General features: G+C 49.5%; 1 protein-coding gene across 2 annotated transcripts in view; it reads right to left on the bottom strand.

The window, feature by feature from the left end:
* Window positions 1-7,873, bottom strand: part of POLD3 (DNA polymerase delta 3, accessory subunit) — a 49,060-nt gene extending 41,187 nt beyond the window's left edge. For both annotated transcript variants that reach the window (XM_077451223.1, XM_077451224.1), the window contains exon 1: window positions 7,712-7,873. In XM_077451223.1, coding sequence (XP_077307349.1) covers window positions 7,712-7,768 — 57 coding nt within the window. In that variant the 5' untranslated portion in view covers window positions 7,769-7,873. The remainder of the gene's footprint in view (window positions 1-7,711) is intronic.
* Window positions 7,874-21,988: the final 14,115 nt, after the last annotated feature.

Here is a 21,988-nt window from a genome sequence, read left to right as displayed (position 1 = left end):
ACTCCCGGCCAATCGGGTCTCAGGAACCACTTCCTGTTAGGCCTGGAGGAGAAGCAACAGCCCTACCAAACGTCACCTAAGGTCTCTGATTGCTGCCTTCCTGTCCGTCTCCAGCAGGAGGGGGTGTGGGCCTACCCGTCTGTCTCTGCCCCCTGCTGGGGGGGTTGCCGCCCCCTAGCCCCCAAAATATTGAGCACCCGCCGCCATTGGTTGTAAGGAAAAATTATTAAAACTGAAGGGGGTGGAGAGGGTTAAATCCAGGTATGAGGATAAGGAGAAGTAGAGTGGTGGTAAGAAGAGGATATAGAGGGATGTATAGTACATAGGTGGTAGAGAGTCTTCAAGCTGAAGTTTAATCTGCTTATATCGTCCCTTCCCCGGTTCCTCTCCCCCCCTTATCAACATGCTGATGACGTTCTCTACTAAAAGCTGCCTTTTCATTACAAGTGGTAATGAGAGTGTCGACTTGTGAGCTTCTCAGGTGCATTAGAAGCTGCAGATAGCGCTCCACCTCATTGCCTGGCTGGAGGACGTCCGGCATCCTCTAGCTCAGTGATGGTGAACCTTGGCACCCCAGATGTTTTGGAACTACATTTCCCATGATGCTCCACTACACTGCATCATGGGAGATGTAGTTCCAAAACATCTGGGGTGGGTGCCAAGGTTCACCATCACTGCGTCTAGCTTGTTGCTCCCAATCCTTGAGCCATTTGAGTTGAGTTATTTTCGATCGTGGTTGTTCAGCATCATATGCGTGTTACCCAAGGAGGTTTGCATGCAGATACAACCCATCTAGAATGCCTTCAAAACACTAACATAAGTACTGTGTGCGGTTTGGAGAGGATGGGAAGGGCAACTTGGAGGAGAACAATGACTCTGGGGTCAGGAGATGAGAACTTTGAGGGTTTGGGAGAAGACAGTCATCAAAAGACTAAAAGGAGGAGGACCTCGACTCCGGGGTCACGAGAGGTTTGGGGGGCCCCCCCCCCCCCCAACAATGGTTATTAGCAGGGTCTCTGGAGTGTGGGTGGTCTCTGGGAAAGTGGGGTGTCTAAGATGGTGATCTGAGGGCTCTCCAGGGTATTTGTGGTAATTTGGAGGTGCTGGCTGTTGTTGTATGGATGGGGAGAGTGTCAGTGAGGGGTAACCTAGGTAACGGTGTTAGGGGTCATAAGAGGAGGGGAGATATCTCAGATAATGGCGTTGTTGGGGGTGACGGGGCACCGGTGTTTAGGGGTGATGGAGAAGGGGTATATCCTGGGTAACAGCGTCGATAGGGGTATCCTAGGTAACAGCGTCGATAGGGGGTGATAGGGGGTATCCTAGGTAACGGTGGTGATATCCTAGGTAATGGTGTCGTTGGGGGGTGATGGGGGGTATCCTAGGTAACGGTGATGGGGGGGGGGGTACCCTAGGTAACGGTGCTGTTGGGGGTGATGGAGGGGTACCCTAGGTAACGGTGCTGTTGGGGGTGATGGAGGGGTATCCTAGGTAACGGTGCTGTTGGGGGTGATGGAGGGGTATCCTAGGTAACGGTGCTGTTGGGGGTGATGGAGGGGTATCCTAGGTAACGGTGCTGTTGGGGGTGATGGAGGGGTATCCTAGGTAACGGTGCTGTTGGGGGTGATGGAGGGGTATCCTAGGTAACGGTGCTGTTGGGGGTGATGGAGGGGTATCCTAGGTAACGGTGCTGTTGGGGGTGATGGAGGGGTATCCTAGGTAACGGTGCTGTTGGGGGTGATGGAGGGGTATCCTAGGTAACGGTGCTGTTGGGGGTGATGGAGGGGTATCCTAGGTAACGGTGCTGTTGGGGGTGATGGAGGGGTATCCTAGGTAACGGTGCTGTTGGGGGTGATGGAGGGGTATCCTAGGTAACGGTGCTGTTGGGGGTGATGGAGGGGTATCCTAGGTAACGGTGCTGTTGGGGGTGATGGAGGGGTATCCTAGGTAACGGTGCTGTTGGGGGTGATGGAGGGGTATCCTAGGTAACGGTGCTGTTGGGGGTGATGGAGGGGTATCCTAGGTAACGGTGCTGTTGGGGGTGATGGAGGGGTATCCTAGGTAACGGTGCTGTTGGGGGTGATGGAGGGGTATCCTAGGTAACGGTGCTGTTGGGGGTGATGGAGGGGTATCCTAGGTAACGGTGCTGTTGGGGGTGATGGAGGGGTATCCTAGGTAACGGTGCTGTTGGGGGTGATGGAGGGGTATCCTAGGTAACGGTGCTGTTGGGGGTGATGGAGGGGTATCCTAGGTAACGGTGCTGTTGGGGGTGATGGAGGGGTATCCTAGGTAACGGTGCTGTTGGGGGTGATGGAGGGGTATCCTAGGTAACGGTGCTGTTGGGGGTGATGGAGGGGTATCCTAGGTAACGGTGCTGTTGGGGGTGATGGAGGGGTATCCTAGGTAACGGTGCTGTTGGGGGTGATGGAGGGGTATCCTAGGTAACGGTGCTGTTGGAGGTGATGGAGGGGTATCCTAGGTAACGGTGTAGTTGGGGGTGATGGGGCACCGGTGTTTAGGGGTGATGGAGAAGGGGGGTATCCTAGGTAACAGCGTCAATAGGGGGTGATGGGGGGGGTATCCTAGGTAATGGCGTTGTTGGGGGTTGATGGGAGGTATCCTAGGTAACAGTGGTGATGGGGGGGTATCCTAGGTAACAGTGTTGTTAGGGGTGATGGGGGTATCCTGGGTAACAGTGGTGATGATGGGGGGTATCCCAGGTAACGGTGTCGTTGGGGGTGATGGAGGGTATCCTAGGCAACGGTGTTGTTGGGGGTGATGGGGGGTATCCTAGGCAACGGTGTTGTTGGGGGTGATGGGGGGGTATCCTAGGCAACGGTGTTGTTGGGGGATGATGGGGGGGGTATCCTAGGCAACGGTGTTGTTGGGGGGTGATGGGGGGGTATCCTAGGCAATGGTGTTGTTGGGGGTATGGGGGGTATCCTAGGCAACGGTGTCGCTGAGGGTGATGGGGGTATCCTAGGCAACGGTGTTGTTGGGGGTGCTGGGGGGTATCCTAGGCAACGGTTTTGTTGGGGGTGCTGGGGGGTATCCTAGGCAACGGTGTTGTTGGGGGTGCTGGGGGGTATCCTAGGCAACGGTGTTGTTGGGGGTGATGGGGGGTATCCTAGGCAACGGTGTTGTTGGGGGTGCTGGGGGGTATCCTAGGCAACGGTGTTGTTGGGGGTGATGGGGGGTATCCTAGGCAACGGTGTTGTTGGGGGTGATGGGGGGTATCCTAGGCAACGGTGTTGTTGGGGGTGATGGGGGGTATCCTAGGCAACGGTGTTGTTGGGGGTGATGGGGGGTATCCTAGGTAACGGTGATGTTGGGGAGATGGGGGTATCCTAGGTAATGGCTTTGTTGGGGGGTATCCTAGGTAACAGCGTTGTTGGGGGTATCCTAGGTAACAGTGGTGGTGGGGGGGTATCCTAGGTAACAGTGGTGGTGGAGGGGTATCCTAGGTAACAGTGGTGGTGGAGGGGTATCCTAGGTAACAGTGGTGGTGGAGGGGTATCCTAGGTAACAGTGGTGGTGGGGGGGTATCCTAGGTAACAGTGGTGGTGGGGGGTATCCTAGGTAACAGTGGTGGTGGGGGGGTATCCTAAGTAACAGTGGTGGTGGGGGGGTATCCTAGGTAACAGTGGTGGTGGGGGGGTATCCTAGGTAACAGTGGTGGTGGGGGGGTATCCTAGGTAACAGTGGTGGTGGGGGGGTATCCTAGGTAACAGTGGTGGTGGGGGGGTATCCTAGGTAACAGTGTTGTTAGGGGTGATGGGGGCATCCTAGGTAACGGTGGTGATATCCTAGGTAACGGTGTTGTTGGGGTATCCAAGGTAATGGTGTCGTTGGGGGGTGATGGGGGGTATCCTAGGTAACGGTGGTGATGGGGGGGGGGGTATCCTAGGTAACGGTGGTGTTGGGGGTGATGGAGGGGTATCCTAGGTAACGGTGCTGTTGGGGGTGATGGAGGGGTATCCTAGGTAACGGTGCTGTTGGGGGTGATGGAGGGGTATCCTAGGTAACGGTGCTGTTGGGGGTGATGGAGGGGTATCCTAGGTAACAGTGCTGTTGGGGGTGATGGAGGGGTATCCTAGGTAACGGTGCTGTTGGGGGTGATGGAGGGGTATCCTAGGTAACGGTGCTGTTGGGGGTGATGGAGGGGTATCCTAGGAAACGGTGTTGTTGGGGGTGATGGGGCACCGGTGTTTAGGGGTGATGGAGAAGGGGGGTATCCTAGGTAACGGTGTTAGGGGTCATAAGAGGAGGGGAGATATCTCAGATAATGGCGTTGTTGGGGGTGATGGGGCACCGGTGTTTAGGGGTGATGGAGAAGGGGTATATCCTGGGTAACAGCGTCGATAGGGGTATCCTAGGTAACAGCGTCGATAGGGGGTGATAGGGGGTATCCTAGGTAATGGCGTTGTTGGGGGTTGATGGGGGGTATCCTAGGTAACGGTGATGTTGGGGAGATGGGGGTATCCTAGGTAATGGCTTTATTGGGGGGTATCCTAGGTAACAGCGTTGTTGGGGGTATCCTAGGTAACAGTGGTGGTGGGGGGGTATCCTAGGTAACAGTGTTGTTAGGGGTGATGGGGGTATCCTAGGTAACGGTGGTGATATCCTAGGTAACGGTGTTGTTGGGGTATCCAAGGTAATGGTGTCGTTGGGAGGTGATGGGGGTATCCTAGGTAACGGTGGTGATGGGGGGGTATCCTAGGTAACGGTGTTGTTGGGGGTGATTGAGGGGTATCCTAGGTAACGGTGCTGTTGGGGGTGATGGGGGGTATCCTAGGTAACGGTGCTGTTGGGGGTGATGGGGGGTATCCTAGGCAACCGTGTCGCTGGGGGTGATGGGGGGTATCCTAGGCAACCGTGTCGTTGGGGGTGATGGGGGGTATCCTAGGCAACCGTGTTGTTGGAGGTGATGGGGGGGTACCCCAGGCAACGGCGTTGTTGGGGGGGTACCCCAGGCAACGGCGATGTTGGGGGGGGTACCCCAGGCAACGGCGATGTTGGGGGGGTACCCCAGGCAACGGCGTTGTTGGGGGTGGTTGGGGTACCCTAGGCAACGGCGTTGTTGGGGGTACCCTAGGTAACGGCGTTGTTGGGGGGTACCCTAGGTAGCGCTGTTGTTGGGGGGTACCCTAGGTAGCGCTGTTGTTGGGGGGTACCCTAGGTAACGCTGTTGTTGGGGGGTACCCTAGGTAACGCTGTTGTTGGGGGGTACCCTAGGTAACGCTGTTGTTGGGGGGTACCCTAGGTAACGCTGTTGTTGGGGGGTACCCTAGGTAACGCTGTTGTTGGGGGGTACCCTAGGTAACGCTGTTGTTGGGGGGTACCCTAGGTAACGCTGTTGTTGGGGGGTACCCTAGGTAACGCTGTTGTTGGGGGGTACCCTAGGTAACGCTGTTGTTGGGGGGTACCCTAGGTAACGCTGTTGTTGGGGGGTACCCTAGGTAACGCTGTTGTTGGGGGGTACCCTAGGTAACGCTGTTGTTGGGGGGTACCCTAGGTAACGCTGTTGTTGGGGGGTACCCTAGGTAACGCTGTTGTTGGGGGGTACCCTAGGTAACGCTGTTGTTGGGGGTACCCTAGGTAACGCTGTTGTTGGGGGTATACTAGGTAACGCTGTTGTTGGGGGTGATGGGGGGTATCCTAGGCAACGGTGTTGTTGGGGGTGATGGGGGGGTATCCTAGGCAACGGTGTTGTTGGGGGTGATGGGGGGGGTATCCTAGGCAACGGTGTTGCTGGGGGTGATGGGGGGGTATCCTAGGCAACGGTGTTGTTGGGGGTATTGGGGGGAATCCTAGGCAACTGTGTTGTTGGGGGTATTGGGGGGTATCCTAGGCAACGGTGTTGATGGGGGGTGATGGGGGTTATCCTAGGCAAAGTTGGTGATGGGGGTTATCCGAGGCAACCGTGTTGTTGGAGGTGATGGTGGGGTACCCTAGGCAATGGTGTTGTTGGGGGTATTGGGGGGAATCCTAGGCAACTGTGTTGTTGGGGGTATTGGGGGGTATCCTAGGCAACGGTGTTGATGGGGGGTGATGGGGGTTATCCTAGGCAACGGTGGTGATGGGGGGTGATGGGGGTTATCCGAGGCAACCGTGTTGTTGGAGGTGATGGTGGGGTACCCTAGGCAACGGTGTTGTTGGGGGTACCCTAGGTAACGGCGTTGTTGGGGGTGATCCTAGGTAACGGCGTTGTTGGGGGTGATCCTAGGTAACGGCGTTGTTGGGGGTGATCCTAGGTAACGGCGTTGTTGGGGGTGATCCTAGGTAACGGCGTTGTTGGGGGTGATCCTAGGTAACGGTGTTGTTGGGGGTGATCCTAGGTAACGGTGTTGTTGGGGGTGATCCTAGGTAACGGTGTTGTTGGGGGTGATCCTAGGTAACGGTGTTGTTGGGGGTGATCCTAGGTAACGGTGTTGTTGGGGGTGATCCTAGGTAACGGTGTTGTTGGGGGTGATCCTAGGTAACGGTGTTGTTGGGGGTGATCCTAGGTAACGGTGTTGTTGGGGGTGATCCTAGGTAACGGTGTTGTTGGGGGTGATGGTATCCTAGGTAACGGTGTTGTTGGGGGTGATGGTATCCTAGGTAACGGTGTTGTTGGGGGTGATGGTATCCTAGGTAACGGTGTTGTTGGGGGTGATGGTATCCTAGGTAACGGTGTTGTTGGGGGTGATGGGGGGGTATCCTAGGTAACGGTGTTGTTGGGGGTACCCTAGGTAACGGTGTTGTTGGGGGTACCCTAGGTAACGGTGTTGTTGGGGGTACCCTAGGTAACGGTGTTGTTGGGGGTACCCTAGGTAACGGTGTTGTTGGGGGTACCCTAGGTAACGGTGTTGTTGGGGGTACCCTAGGTAACGGTGTTGTTGGGGGTGATGGGGGTATCCTAGGTAACGGTGTTGTTGGGGGTACCCTAGGTAACGGTGTTGTTGGGGGTGATGGGGGTATCCTAGGCAACGGTGGTGATGGGGGGTATCCTAGGTAACGGTGTTGTTGGGGGTGATGGGGGGTACCCTAGGTAACGGTGTTGTTGGGGGTGATGGGGGGTATCCTAGGTAAGTGTTGTTGGGGGTGATGGGGGTATCCTAGGTAACGGTGGTGATGGGGGTATCCTAGGTAACAGTGTTGTTGGGGGTGATGGGGGTATCCTAGGTAACGGTGGTGATGGGGGGTACCCTAGGTAACAGTGTTGTTGGGGGTGATGGGGGTATCCTAGGTAACAGTGTTGTTGGGGGTGATGGGGGTATCCTAGGTAACAGTGTTGTTGGGGGTGATGGGGGTATCCTAGGTAACGGTGGTGATGGGGGGTATCCTAGGTAACGGTGTTGTTGGGGGTACCCTAGGTAACGGTGTTGTTGGGGGTACCCTAGGTAACGGTGTTGTTGGGGGTGATCCTAGGTAACGGTGTTGTTGGGGGTGATCCTAGGTAACGGTGTTGTTGGGGGTGATCCTAGGTAACGGTGTTGTTGGGGGTGATGGTATCCTAGGTAACGGTGTTGTTGGGGGTGATGGGGGGGTATCCTAGGTAACGGTGTTGTTAGGGGTGATGGGGGGGTATCCTAGGTAACGGTGTTGTTGGGGGTGATGGGGGGGTATCCTAGGTAACGGTGTTGTTGGGGGTGATGGGGGGGTATCCTAGGTAACGGTGTTGTTGGGGGGTATCCTAGGTGTTGGGGGAGGGGGACGTGTCGGCTCTCACGATCTTGTTGTGGTCGGTGACCAGCTCGTCGATGTTGTCCAGGTACATCTCGTCCATGGCGCGGCCGGGGAAGGTTTCTGGGTCTCGGTGACAGATTTGGCGCCGCGGAAGACACGCTTAGAGTGACGGGCGGAACATGCGCCGAAACCTCCTCCCCGATTGGCTACGGCGAGGACCCGACAGCTCGTCTGACCAATAAGAAGCAGTCAGCCGTGCAGCTGGCTCACACGTGCGCGTCGTCTGCTTGCTATTGGCCGACCGATCTGTCTTGTCTTTCCCCCAACACGACCAATCAGAGTGCAGCCCTCCGTCCTGCTGGAGCTGGATAACTCTTTCGCTGCCGGGTGCTGCGGGTCACGTGGTGAGGATAGGAGGCGGTGTCCCCTGTCCCTGTGCAGTGGGGGGAGGGGGGAGCTGATCTAATCAGAGAGTTCTGTATTTGTATTAGCTGTAAGGCTCTGCTCCCATCTGTACAGGTACAATCGGACGCCCCCTTATTTAAAGCGGAGGTCCACCCTAAAGTGGACCTCCGCTCATTGGAACCCTCCCCCCCTCCAGGGCCACAATTGGCACCTTTCAGGGGGGAGGGGGTTGCAGGTACCTGTACAGTACAGGTATTCTGCAACCACTTCCGGGATAGCTCTCTGCGGAAAGGGGCGTAGATTACGCCCCTTTCTGAAAGTCCCCCGCTGCCTGCTGGGAAACACACAGTTCCCAGAGGCAGCGGGGACCATCCTTATTGCACAGCGCGACTCGCGCATGCGCAGTAGGGAACCGGGAAATGAAGCCGAAAGGCTCCACTTCCTGATTCCCATACCCAAGATGGCGGAGGCAGCACCCGAGAGACGATCGAGAGATCGGCTTCGGGTGCCGACATCGCGGGCGCGCTGGACAGGTAAGTGTCACTATTTTAAAAGTCAGCAGCTGCAGTATTTGTAGCTGCTGGCTTTAAAAAAAAAAAAAAACGCTACACAAAAGCGCGCAGTTCTTTGTTACCGTGTGTATTGGTGTGTGTGTGTTTCTATCAAGGTGCATTGTGTGCCATGAAGAGCCAACGACATATAACACAGGTGAGTTTTTGGTGGTCATGGAAAGGTGCGCGATGTGGTCCTTCCCTTCCCCCGCACAGATGTGAGCGCAGCCCGGACAGCGAGGATTTATATATCCTCTTCTAGGAGATCCATCAGAAGATATGAAGAACCAGGCGGGTCTCATTCACTTACACGGTGCCGCCTTGCCAAGCTCAACAAGCGGCATTAAAATTGGCGCACTTCAATGCCAGGTGACCGCAGTCATGTGACCTCACCCACACAGGAGCCCCCTGGGGTGTCGGTGGGCAATCCGGGGGGAGGAAACGGGGACGTGTCTGTTATTATTACCACCTGGACGATAGTGAGACCGCACTGCACCAACATATACCATAGCGCCCCCTATACCCGTACATGGAGGGACATACGGTGCCTTGAAAAAGTATTCATACCCCTTGACATTCTCCACATCTTGTCATGTTACAGCCAAAAACATATTTTATTGGGATTTTATGTGATAAACCAACACAAAGTAGCACATCATTGTGAAGTGGAAGGAAAATGATAAATGGTGTCCTACATTGTTTTACAAATAAACGTGAAAAGTGTGGGGAGGCATTTGTATTCAGCCCCCTTTATTCTGATACCCCTAAATAAAATCGAATGGAACCGATTACCTTCAGAAGTCACCTAATCATAAATAGAGTCCACCTGTGTGTAATGTAATCTTAGTATAAATGCAGCTGTTCTGTGAAGCCCTCATAGGTTTGTTAGAGAACCTTAATGAACAAACAGCATCATGAAGGCCAAGGAACACACCAGACAGGTCAGGGATAAAGTTGTGGAGAAGTATAAAGCAGGATTAGGTTATAAAAAAAATACCTCAAGCTTTGGTCATCTCACGGAGCTCTGTTTAATCCATCATCCGAAAATGGAAAGAGTATGGCACAACTACAAACCTACCAAGACATGGCCGTCCACCTAAACTGACCAGGCCGGGCAAGGAGAGCATTCATCAGAGAAGCAGCCAAGAGGCCCATGGTAACTCTGGAGGAGCTGCAGAGATCCACAGCTCAGGTGGGAGAATCTGTCCACAGGACAACTATTAGCCCCTGTAAACACGGTTGGAGATTTCGACAACCAAATCCGTCAGATTTTGTCCGAAACTGTTGCATACACACGGTCGGACTAAGTTGTCGAAAAATCCTATCTTTCAGTACGTGATGACGTAATTTAGTTACGATGGGACTACGTTCAGGCTAGTAGCCAATAGCTTTGATGTAGGAATTTGATCTGAGCATGCGTGGCACTTGGTCCGATCGGAATGCTCTACACATGATCGGAGTATGTCCGATCAAACCAGTTGGTCGGAAAATATTTCCAACAAGTTGGAAAATTGTGTCCGACGGAATCAGTCTGATGCATACCACACACAGTCGGAATATCCGACAACACGGTCCGATAGGACACATTCCGACAGATTCTCCAACCATGTGTACAAGGGCTTAGTCGTGCTCTCCACAAATCTGCCCTTTATGGAAGAGTGGTAAGAAGAAAGAGATAAGAAGTCCGATTTTCAGTTTGTGAGAAGCCATGTGGGGGACACAGCAAACATGTGGAAGAAGGTGCTCTGGTCAGATGAGACCAAAATTGCTTTTAGACCAAAAAGTTCAAAAACGCTATGTGTAGCGGAAAACTAACACTGCCCCTCACGCTGAACACACCATCCCCACCGTGAAACATGGTGGTGGCAGCATCATGTTGTGGAGATGCTTTTCTTCAGCAGGGACAGGGAAGCTGCTCAGAGTTGATGGGAAGATGGATGGAGCCAAATACAGGGCAATTTTAGAAGAAAACCTGTTGGAGTCTGCAAAAGACTTGAGACCGGGGCGGAGGTTCACCTTCCAGCAGGACAACGACCCGAAACATACAGCCAGAGCTACAATGGAATGGTTCATGGATATGCAATTAGTGGACCTCCAGCTGTTGCAGAACTACAACTCCCATGAGGCATAGCAAGACTCTGACAGCCACAAGCATGACACCCAGAGGCAGGAGGCATGATGGGACTTGTAGTTTTGCAACAGCTGGAGGTCCGCTAATTACAGATCGCCGGTTTAGATCAAAGCATATTCATGTGTTAGAATGACCCAGTCACAGTGCAGACCTAAATCCCATTGAGAATCTGTGGCAAGGCTTAAAAATTGCTGTTCACAGACGCTCTCCATCCAATCTGACAGAGCTTGAGATATTTTGCACAGAAGAATGGGCAGAAATGTCCCTCTCTAGATGTGCAAAGCTGGTAGAGACATCCCCAAAAAGACTTGCAGCTGTAATTGCAGTGAAAGGCGTCTCTACAAAGTATTGACTCCGGGGGGCGCCATACAAATGTACCCCCCACACTTTTCACATATTTATTTGTAAAATAAAAATAGTTTATCATTTTCCTTCCACTTCACAATTTATGTGGCACTTTGTGTTGGTCTATCACATAAAATCCCAATAAAATACATTTACATTTTTGGTTGTAACATGACAACATGAGGAGAAATTCAAGGGGTGTGAATACTTTGTCAAGGCACTGTATATCATTGATAGATAGATCGATCACGACTGATAGAATAATTATATAGATGATCATATTGATAGAATGATTAATAATAGACAAATATTTATTAGAGGGAATGATTAACACATAGAATAACTGATACGGTGCACCCAGAAAGTATTCACAGCACTTCACTTTTTCCACACTTTGTTATGTTACAGCCTTATTCTAAAATGGTTTCAATTCATTATTTTCCTCAAAATTCTACAAACACCACCCTATAATGACAACGTGAAAGAAGTTTGTTTGAAATCTTTGCAAATTTATTAAAAATAAAAAATGAAAAAAAATCCCATGTACATAAGTATCACATCCTTTGTCATGACACTCAAAATTGAGTTCAGGTGTCTCCTGTTTCCACTGATCATCCTGGAGATGTTTCTACAGCTTGATTGGAGTCCACTTGTGGTAAATTCAGTTGATTGGACCCGATTTGGAAAGGCACACACATGTCTATATAGAAGGTCCCACGGGTAACAGTGCATGTCAGAGCACAATCCAAGCCATGAAGTCCAAGGAATTGCCTATACACCTCCGAGACAGGATTGTATCGTTGTTCAGATCTGGGGAAGGGTACAGACATTTCTCTGCAGCATTGAAGGTCCCACTGAGCACAGTGGCCTCCACCATCCGTAAATGGAAGAAGTTTGGAACCACCAGGACTCTTCCATAGAACGGGCCGCCTGGCCAAAGTGAGCAATTGAGGGAGAAGGGCCTTAGTCAGGGAGGTGACCAAGAACCCCGATGGTCACTCTGACAGAGCTCTAACATTTCTCTGTGGAAAAAGGAGAACCTTCCAGAAGAACAACCATCTCAGTAGCACTCCGCAAACCAGGACTGTATGGTAAAGTGACCAGATGAAAGCCACTCCTCAGTAAAGGCAAATGAGAGCCCACCTGGAGTTTGCCAAAAGGCACCTGAAGGACTCTCAGAGCATGAGAAACAAAATTCTCTGGTCTGATGAAACAAAGATTGAACTATTTGGTATCAATGGCAAGCGTCATGTCTGGAGGAAACCAGTCACCGCTCATCATCTGGCCAATGCCATCCCTACAGTGAAGCATGGTGGTGGCAGCATCATACTGCAGGGATGTTTTTCAGAAGCAGGAACTGGGAGACTAGTCAGGATTGAGAGAAAGATGAATGCAGCAATGTACAGAGATTTACATCCTTGATGAAAACCTGCTCCAGAGCGCTCTGGACCTCAGACTGGGGCGAAGGGTCATCTTGCAACAGGACAACGACCCTAAGCACACAGCCAAGATAACAATGGGAATGGGACAACTCTGTGAATGTCCTTGAGTGACCCAGCCAGAGCCCAGATTTGAACATCTCTGGAGAGATCTGAAAATTGCTGTGCACCAAAGCTCTCCCATCCATCCTGATGGAGCTTGAGAGGTCCTGCAAAGAAGAATGGGAGAAACTGCCCAAAAATAGGAGTGCCGAGCTTGTAGCATCATACTCAACAAGACTTGGGGCTGTAATTGGCGCCAAAGGGGCTTCACCAAAGTATTGAGCAAAGGCTGTGAATTCTTATTACATGGGATTTATTTTGTTTTTTTATTTTTAATAAACTTGCAAAGATTTCAAACTTCTTTCATATTGTCAATATGGGGTAGAATTTTAAAGGACAATAATGAATTTAATCCGTTTCGGAATAAGGCTGTAACATAAGAAGATGTGGAAAAAGTGAAGCGCTGTGAATATTTTCTGGATGTACTGTAAAGTATTCACAGCCTTTGTTCAATACTTTGGTGAAGCCCCTTTGGCACCAATTGCAGCCTCAAGTCTTGTTGAGTATGATGCTACAAGCTTGGCACACCTATTTGTGGGCAGTTTTTTTCCCATTCTTGTTTGAAGGACCTCTTAAGCTCCACCAGGTTGTAGGAGAAGTGTCGGTGCACAGCCATTTTCCAGATCTCTCCAGAGATGTTCAATCGGGTTCAAGTCTCGACTCTGGCTGGGCCACTCAAGGACATTCACAGAGTTTTTCGTAACCACTACTTTGTTATGTTGGCTGTGTGCTGAGGGTCATTGTCCTGTCGGAAGATGAAACCTTCACCCCAGTCTGAGGTCCAGAGCGCTCTGGAGAAGGTTTTCATCAAGGATGTCTCTTTACATTGCTGCATTCATCTTTCCCTCGATCCAAATAATTAATCGATCTGATTTCTCTCTTCTTATAGTAATAAGTGCTGTATCTTTTTAAATAAAGTATAAATCTCACTTTAACGTGTTTTTTTTTTTTTAATAAACTGACATGTCCTTCTGATTTAATAAGCAAATTTTGGGTAGGTTTTACTTAACGCTGGACTCTGGGCACCAAATAAATGGTACAGGGCTAATGTCCATGCAGCTTTCATAGGCTGATATTCCTGAGGAACTGTCAATACCGTTAGCCTTGTATTCCCTGCGAGACTGGCCATTTAAGAGCTCCGTTCTACACCTGCAGCCCAGCCTACATTATCATGACATAACTTGGAGGGCTCAACCTTCCCCCAAGAATCAGTAAACTCAGATATAGGCAGCTGCAGTCTACTTTCTCCCCTGCAGGTGGCGATATTCCACAGCTGTACTACAGCTGGAGTTGAGGTCAAGAGGAACATGGTTTCTCTATGGCAGGGATAGGCAACCTTTAAGTGGTTGAGATCTACCCGGATAACATGAAGGCAAAGATCTGGGGTGGGCATGGGGCTGGTATCAGGCAGCGCCCTTAAAAAGAAACTCCAAAATGATCAAGCCCCCAATAAAAAGACACAGATGTAGTGTTCGGTACCCCCCAACGCAGAGTCCTCTGTCCACTTTATATCACGTTCCTCTTCCCCCCTTCTTTCACAGTAGTGTTGCCCCCTTCACATCACCCCCCCCCCCCCCCCCCACTGAAGTGCCCTCCACCCCCACAAAGTGTCCTTAGCCCCTCTGATCACTGAAAGCACTGGCCTTCACCTCCCCATCGCCCAAAGCAGTGTCCTTTGTCCATTTCTGTTGAGAATCTCCCCTCTTGCACTGTAGTGACCTCTGCCCCCCCCCCCCACCCCAACAGTGTCTCCTCTGTCCCTTTCACATTACCCCCCCTTCACATACACACAGCACTGTGTAGGTAGCACTTCCTACCAGCAAGCGTGTGTACAGTAGAGCTGCAACTAACGATTAATTTGTCTGTCGACTAATCTGTCGATTATTTCTTCGATTAGTCAACGACTATCCGATTATTTTTTTTATTTTTATTTTTTTATGAATCTAGTGGTTTTTTTTTTGATTAGCTAATTAATCCTTTGGATAACCTTGAGAGTATTGTATTGGCGGGCAGTGTATTGTACTGCATTGGCTTGCAGAGTATTGTATTGGCTGGCAGAGTATTGTATTGCAGAGTATTGCATTGGCTGGCAGAGTATTGTATTGCAGAGTATTGCATTGGCTGGCAGAGTATTGTATTGCAGAGTATTGCATTGGCTGGCAGAGTATAGTATTGCATTGGCTGGCAGAGTATAGTATTGCAGAGTATTGCATTGGCTGGAAGAGTATAGTATTGCAGAGTATTGCATTGGCTGGCAGAGTATAGTATTGCAGAGTATTGCATTGGCTGGCAGAGTATAGTATTGCAGAGTATTGCATTGGCTGGCAGAGTATAGTATTGCAGAGTATTGCATTGGCTGGCAGAGTATTGTATTGCAGAGTATTGCATTGGCTGGCAGAGTATAGTATTGCAGAGTATTGCATTGGCTGGCAGAGTATTGTATTGCAGAGTATTGCATTGGCTGGCAGAGTATTGTATTGCAGAGTATTGCATTGGCTGGCAGAGTATAGTATTGCATTGGCTGGCAGAGTATAGTATTGCAGAGTATTGCATTGGCTGGAAGAGTATAGTATTGCAGAGTATTGCATTGGCTGGCAGAGTATAGTATTGCAGAGTATTGCATTGGCTGGCAGAGTATAGTATTGCAGAGTATTGCATTGGCTGGCAGAGTATAGTATTGCAGAGTATAGTATTGCAGAGTATTGGCGGGCAGAGTACTGGCGGGCAGAGTATTGCATTGGCGGGCAGAGTATTGCATTGGCGGGCAGAGTATTGTATTGGCGGGCAGAGTATTGGCAGGGTATGGAGGGATGGCTGCATCCCTCCGACCTCTCCCCTCCACTGCACAGATCAGTACAGAGAGGGGAGAGAGAAACGGTTTGTTTACAAGTGATCGCTCCATCGGAGCGATCACATTGTAAACGCCTGGGTGTAGAAAGATGGCCGCCGCTTCGGAGCTAGGCCGAAGCCGCGGCCTCTCCTAAGGCCGAGACCGCGGAGCGCTCCACAGATCGCGGCATGTGCGCATGGATCGGTGACGATCCGTTGCACCCCTAGGGACGGCGGCACGGAAGGGAGAAGAGAGGGGGACGGCGGCACGGAGGGGAGCGGTAGATGCTAAGCACTGCCCCCACTGTGACGCATCGACGCCCTGCACGCACGTCAACGTATTTTCTTAGTCGATGTAGTCGACGCGTCGTGGCAGCTCTAGTGTACAGCAAAGCAGATATCAGGAAACGGCATAGTGAAAGGTGGGAGCAGGAGCTGCCGGCGTTAACTTTTTATATTAAACTAGGACCACCAAGCAACCAATCACTGAGGCTGCTCCTGCCCCCGCCCTCCATCCAGCACCATGCTGCCTCCCGCTCTGCAGTGAACAAGAGGAGCAGAGGCTGGGGGGAGGGCAGAGCCATGGTCATGCTGGCTCTCCGCAGTCAACCAATTGATCATGATTCATGGCTTGACGACCACGCTCTATGGTTTCCTGGGTCAACGGAAAAGAGATCCAATTGAACCATGTGACGCAAGCAGCCATCTTGGGTCAGGTAAAGCCTATTTAAAGCCCTGGTTCCCAGGCTTGACGTGCATTTCCTTAGTGGGCAGAGTAGGGAAAGGTACCCCGTCTGTTAGGCATAGTACTAGAGTTAGGGAAATGTTTCTAGCGTGGAGGGAAAGCATAGGGTCACATCTCTTCTGGACACCTCCCTGATTAGTCACGAGATGACCAGACCACATTTTGTCCCTTCTCAACAGATGCTGCCAATCCAGTTGAAATCTGCTTTTTTTCACGTTGAACTGTGAATGTGCCCGGCTGGGTATTCTTTCCACCGGGTTTGTTGTAAACTAGTACTGCATTACTTCAATACAAGTCTTCTATTGCACCTGCCTGTGTGAGTTATTGCCTCTGCACCATGTTGTACCACCTCTACACAGATGCCACCAAATTTGTGTGTGGTGGAGAATGTGGGCAAACTATAATGACGTTTCCAATTTTATGTTCTGTTCTTACGTTCGCTTTAGTCCCTCCACAACAACAAACATCCACTTGCACATTTGCCCAATGACTACAAGATTCCATATCAGTACCCCTGTGCTTCTCTAAGGCCCTGGTGCCCAACCTGCAGCCTGAAGGGCCACATGCAGCCCTTTGGTGTTTGAGGTTGGCCCATCGGCCCTAGCAGTCAGTAGAGGCAGCACTCATTTGTAAAGAGAGCTTTAATAACAGTAATCAGCAGATGAGCTAAACACTATAGTTGCGAGCCTGCACTGAAATATAGGAACTATTTTAACAAAATGTCTGCCCTCTGGTTGTCTGCCTTTGATACTTTGAGTCAATGACTCAACCAGACAATTAGCATTTTTTGGAAGGGTGATGACTGCCTTTCTTTAGCTTGCTGGGTATAGGTTTCAACTAAAGTGCAACCATAGTCTGCCATTAAAAAAAAAAAAACACATGTACAGTAAAGGAAGTTCTTTTGTATTTTATGAAGCTTGTGTATAACAGTGTCAGGGCCTGAACCTTAACCGTGGACCTCTGCTGTGTGTGTGGCAGTAACTCTTCTCACTGAGCTACCTGAGATGCTGGACAGCACCCTGTCAGATCCATTGAACAATCCTGCCTTGTGTTCTACCGATCCTTGAACTCTTTGCTCCTCCCATTAACTTCCTGATTTAAGCCATGTCTCTGCACTCCGCTTGCCAGATTATTGTGCTCTCACCAGCCAATATCTCGGTCTGTCACTCCTACTGCTGTCTATATCTCCACTACAACTGGTTACTGACTTTTGCCTTGTTCCCCCACCATGCTTCTGTTCGATCCCTACCTGGTATATCTGCTACTGGACCCTGGCTTGCTCATCCTCATCTCCAGGTGGGGCAATCCTGAGGACCACAACCTGGTACTAACACGCAGAAAAACCCATCTTCACCATTAGGGGCTCTGGTGAACACCCGTTTGTCATCAGGCCCCGCACCTCAGATGAGCACCCCCATCCGCTAGAGTGACCTGCTTGTATATCTATCCTGCTGGTCTGTGGGAATGTCTCTACTGCTATAGCTACTGGTCTCTGAGCCTGACCCCCCAACCGTGACACATAGTAACCGAATTTGGGACTTTTTTAGACTAATAAAAGCATTTAGATGTAGTTTAAGGCCTTCTTTAGTCCTGTACGGGTCCTGTGAGGCCTCTTCTACTCAGCATAGCGTAACCTCCTGTTCTAAACAAAAACATAGATGGTGGCTGAAAACTGGTTCCATGTGGTGCTGGGGGCTCAGAGAACTGAAGATACTCAACATCAACGACACCGATTTCAGCAAATTCTTTGTTCACATTCAATGATGGCAGTCAAAATATGGGACAATCTAAATCAAATCTGTGACGGGAGGGCTGTGGAACCCAGAATCCCTTGGAAAGGGTGGGAAACCCTTGTTTCAGCTCCACATGTCCTATGTCTAAGTTACCCTGTGTCTATTAGGGGCACAGGGTGACTAGGAAAATATGGCTTGGATTACTTAAAGTGGAGGGCCACCCTGAAAAAAAAATACATTAAAAAATTAGAAAAAAATCATCATCATCATCATCATCCTAATCTGCCTCTTCCTCCTCCGCGGAGATCTTCTTTCTTCTCTCCTCGTCGCGTTGTCTTCTGGGTAATGGGTCGCGCTGTGTTCTGGGAACTGTGTGTCCCAGAACACAGCGCGTCCCATTCACAAAGCGCTGCGCGACTCACGCATGCGCAGTAGGAAATGGGCAGTGAAGCCGCAAGGCTCCTCTGCCTGTTTCCCTTAGAAAGAATGGCGGCGCCGGGACCCGAGGGACGGGTCGGCCTCGGGCGGCCGGCATCGCGGGCGCCCTGGACAGGTAAGTCGGCTTATTAAGTCAGCAGCTGCAGTGTTTGCAGCTGCTGACTTTGAATTTTTTTTTTAACCGGCCCTCCTCTTTAAAATGGGACAGTAATATTTATCCACAATATCTCCCAGGATATATATATAAAGACTATTCCTGGTTTGTTTGATTCTGAACTCAACATGTTAGTTGAAAGAGCTGATCACATTGGCCTCTGTACAATGTAAGAGATGGGCCAATTCCTACTGGAGCTCCTGCTATTGTGAAAAGGTGTCCTGTGTTTATACTTATGATAATGTATAATATACTGTGTGAAGCTTGGTGACAAGTTTGACATTAGTGAAATCCTAATTAATCACAACAATGGCCAGGTGGGCATGGAGTCACCTCGGCAGCTTTAAGGGATTAGTTAATTAGCTCATGTTAATTTATGTTTCAGGTTACAGGTGTATTGTTAGAGAAATATAAGCAGGGGGGCACAACCTCCTCTTCAACTGTATATAAGACTGTATTCTTGTTCTAACAAACAGTTCATGTTGAGCAACCTAATGAGTATTGCCTTGTGGTTGTCAATGGTTGGAATATCTGATATGTATATTCAGACTGGGAGGAAGCGTTATATGCCCACTTGCCGACCAGCGCACGACGATGTACGTCGACAGAATGGCACGGGCAGGCAAATGGGCATACATGTACGTCCCTTTAAATTTGCCGCCCTGCTCCCGCGCTGGTCGGGACCCCCATGAGTCCGGTCGCGGGACCCGCGGACTCGATCGCCGCGGGCATCCCCGCGATCGTCTCACGGAGCGGCCGAATGAAGAAATGCCGTTGTAAACAACATTTCTCCATTCTGCCTAGCAACTAGTGACGCTGATCTCTGCTCCATGTGATTGGAGCAGAGATCAGTGTTCACTAAATGAAAGCCCAACCCCCCCACAGTTAGTAACACATCCCTAGGAACACTTAACCCCTACACTGCCACCCACTGGTTAACCCCTTCACTGCCAGTGTCATTTACACAGGAATCACTGCATTTATATAGCAGTGATTACTGTATAAATGACAATGGTCCCAAAAATGTGTCAAAAATGTCCGATGGGTCCCCCACAATGTCGCAGTCACAATAAAAATCGCTGATCGCCGCCATTACTAGTAAAAAAAAAAAAAAAAAATGTATTAATAAAAATGCTATAAAACTATCCCTATTTTTTAAACGCTATAACTTTTGCGCAAACCAATCAATAATACCTTATTGCGATTTTTTTTTTAATCAAAAATATGTAGACGAATACGTATCGGCCTAAACTGAGGGAAAAAAATGTTTTTTTTTATATATTTTTGGGGGATATTTATTATAACAAAAAGTAAAAAATAAAGCGTTTTTTTCAAAATTGTCGCTCTATTTTTGTTTATAGCGCAAAAAATAAAAACCGCACAGGTGATCAAATACCACCAAAAGAAAGCTCTATTTGTGGGAAAAAAAGGACGTCAATTTTGTTTGGGAGCCACGTCACACGACCGCACAATTGTCAGTTAAAGCGACGCAGTGCCGAATCGCAAAAACACGTCGCACAATTGTCAGTTAAAGCGACGCAGTGCCGAAAAGTGGTCTGGTCTTTGACCAGCAAAATGGTCCGGTCTGAAAGTGGTTAAACAGAGGTTGTCCTTTAAATGGTGGTTGGAACTGTTGGCACCATGAGTATAGAGTTTTGTGCTAAGCATTACATGACATTATACAGCCCATTGGCTGACACTGGAAATAAGTCAAACCGAGATAGCTTTTTTTTTTTTTTGGAAACATTTTAATAGTTATTGAATGTTCTACATCTTACAGTAAATATCGTACAGTTACAAACTCTTGGCTTAAATGTTTCAGGGAGATCAGAAATGATCATTAAAATAAAAAAAAGAGCAACAAACTTTAACACTTCATATTCACAAGGCGGAGCCCTGGGGCTTTCACAATTACCTACGGTTAGGAGCGGAGACCTTGGAAGACTTGGCTTTGCTTTTCATTTGTTAATACCCAGGAAAGCAGAAGATACCAAATCCAATTAGTTTACTGAATAATAATCCATGAGTAAAAACTAATTCCCAGATAATACATTAAATGGGGGTTGAAATCTCAAGCTCAAATCCATCAAACAACTAATTTGCTTACTGGGGCCATGTGAGGAAATACAGGAAACACCTGCCTATTCCTTCACTAGAAGCCAGTGACATCACTGTGGTACTCCAGCCTATTCCTTCACTAGAAGCCAGTGACATCACTGTGGTACTCCAGCCTAGCCATTCACTGGAAGTCAGTGACATTGCTGTAGTACTCCAGCCAATCCATTCAATAGAAGCCAATAACATTGCTGTGGTACTCCAGCCTATGTTTCTGGAAGCCAGTGATGTTGCTATGGCACTCCAACCAATCCATTCACTGAAAGCCAGTGATGTTGTTGTGGTACTACAGCCTTTCCATTCACTGGAAGCCAGTGACATTATTGTGGTACTTCAGCCAATTTGCTCACTAGAAACCAGTAACGTCACTGTGATACTCCAGTCTGGCCCTTCAGTAGACTTCAGTGACATCTTTGTGGTTCTCCAGTCTGAGTTCACAGGTAAGCCAGTGATGTCGCTGTAGCATCCAAGCAATCTATTCACTGAAAGCCAGTGACATCGCTGTGGTGCTCCAGCCAATCTTCAGTGATGCAATTGTGGTACTCCAGCCTTCCTGATCACTGGAAACCAGTGATATCACTGCGGTACTGCAGCCTATCTGATCACTGAAAGCCAGTGAAACTGCTGAGGTACTCCAGCCTATCCGATCACTGGAAGTCAGTGATATCACCACGGTACTCGCCACAGTACTTGTCTTGCATCTATATTGCACGACATTTCTATTGAAGGGCAAGTCCACGAAACATGGCATTTCAGTTTTGCATTGCGATTTCACCCACTAACTCGTTATGTCTCCTGAAAGCCTGGTGATCTGACCACCAACTTAGTTCATCTGTAGCCATGATGATAGGTCTTCGTGGGAATCTCCATTTAAATTAGATTACGTGGAATTTACCGGTAACAGACTCAATTGCTTGACTTCTTAATCCAACTGCAGGGGAGCGTGAGTGGAGTTAGGAGCCTTCTAGGAAGATATCCCCTCTCACTGCCAGCTAGGGCTCTGGTATGAGTAGAACAATCTAGTTCTGTTTTCTTAAATTGACTCTACATTTAGTACTGTAGAGAATTCACAAAGTGTCTGTGATGAAACCTCAACCATAAAGTTGGGGGCCACTGCCCCTGTTGGCTTTTCCATAGAGAAACCAGAGTAGAACCAGAGGGTTCAACTCACAGCAGAGCATTTAGAGCATTCACAGCAGCTGGACCAGGATTTGATGGACAGACAGTAAACCCAAAAGATTAAAAGCGATCCTAATCAAACCAAATTAGATGTTCAATTTTAATAAAATGTAAATGTTATAAACATTGTCCCAAGAATGATGGCAGTAAAATC

The sequence above is a fragment of the Lithobates pipiens genome, unplaced genomic scaffold (genome assembly GCF_037356315.1).
Source record: "Lithobates pipiens isolate NorthernLeopardFrog02 unplaced genomic scaffold, aLitPip1_a1.2 Scaffold_23, whole genome shotgun sequence".
Lineage (NCBI taxonomy): Eukaryota > Metazoa > Chordata > Amphibia > Anura > Ranidae > Lithobates > Lithobates pipiens.
This window is presented reverse-complemented; position numbering and strand designations above follow the sequence as displayed.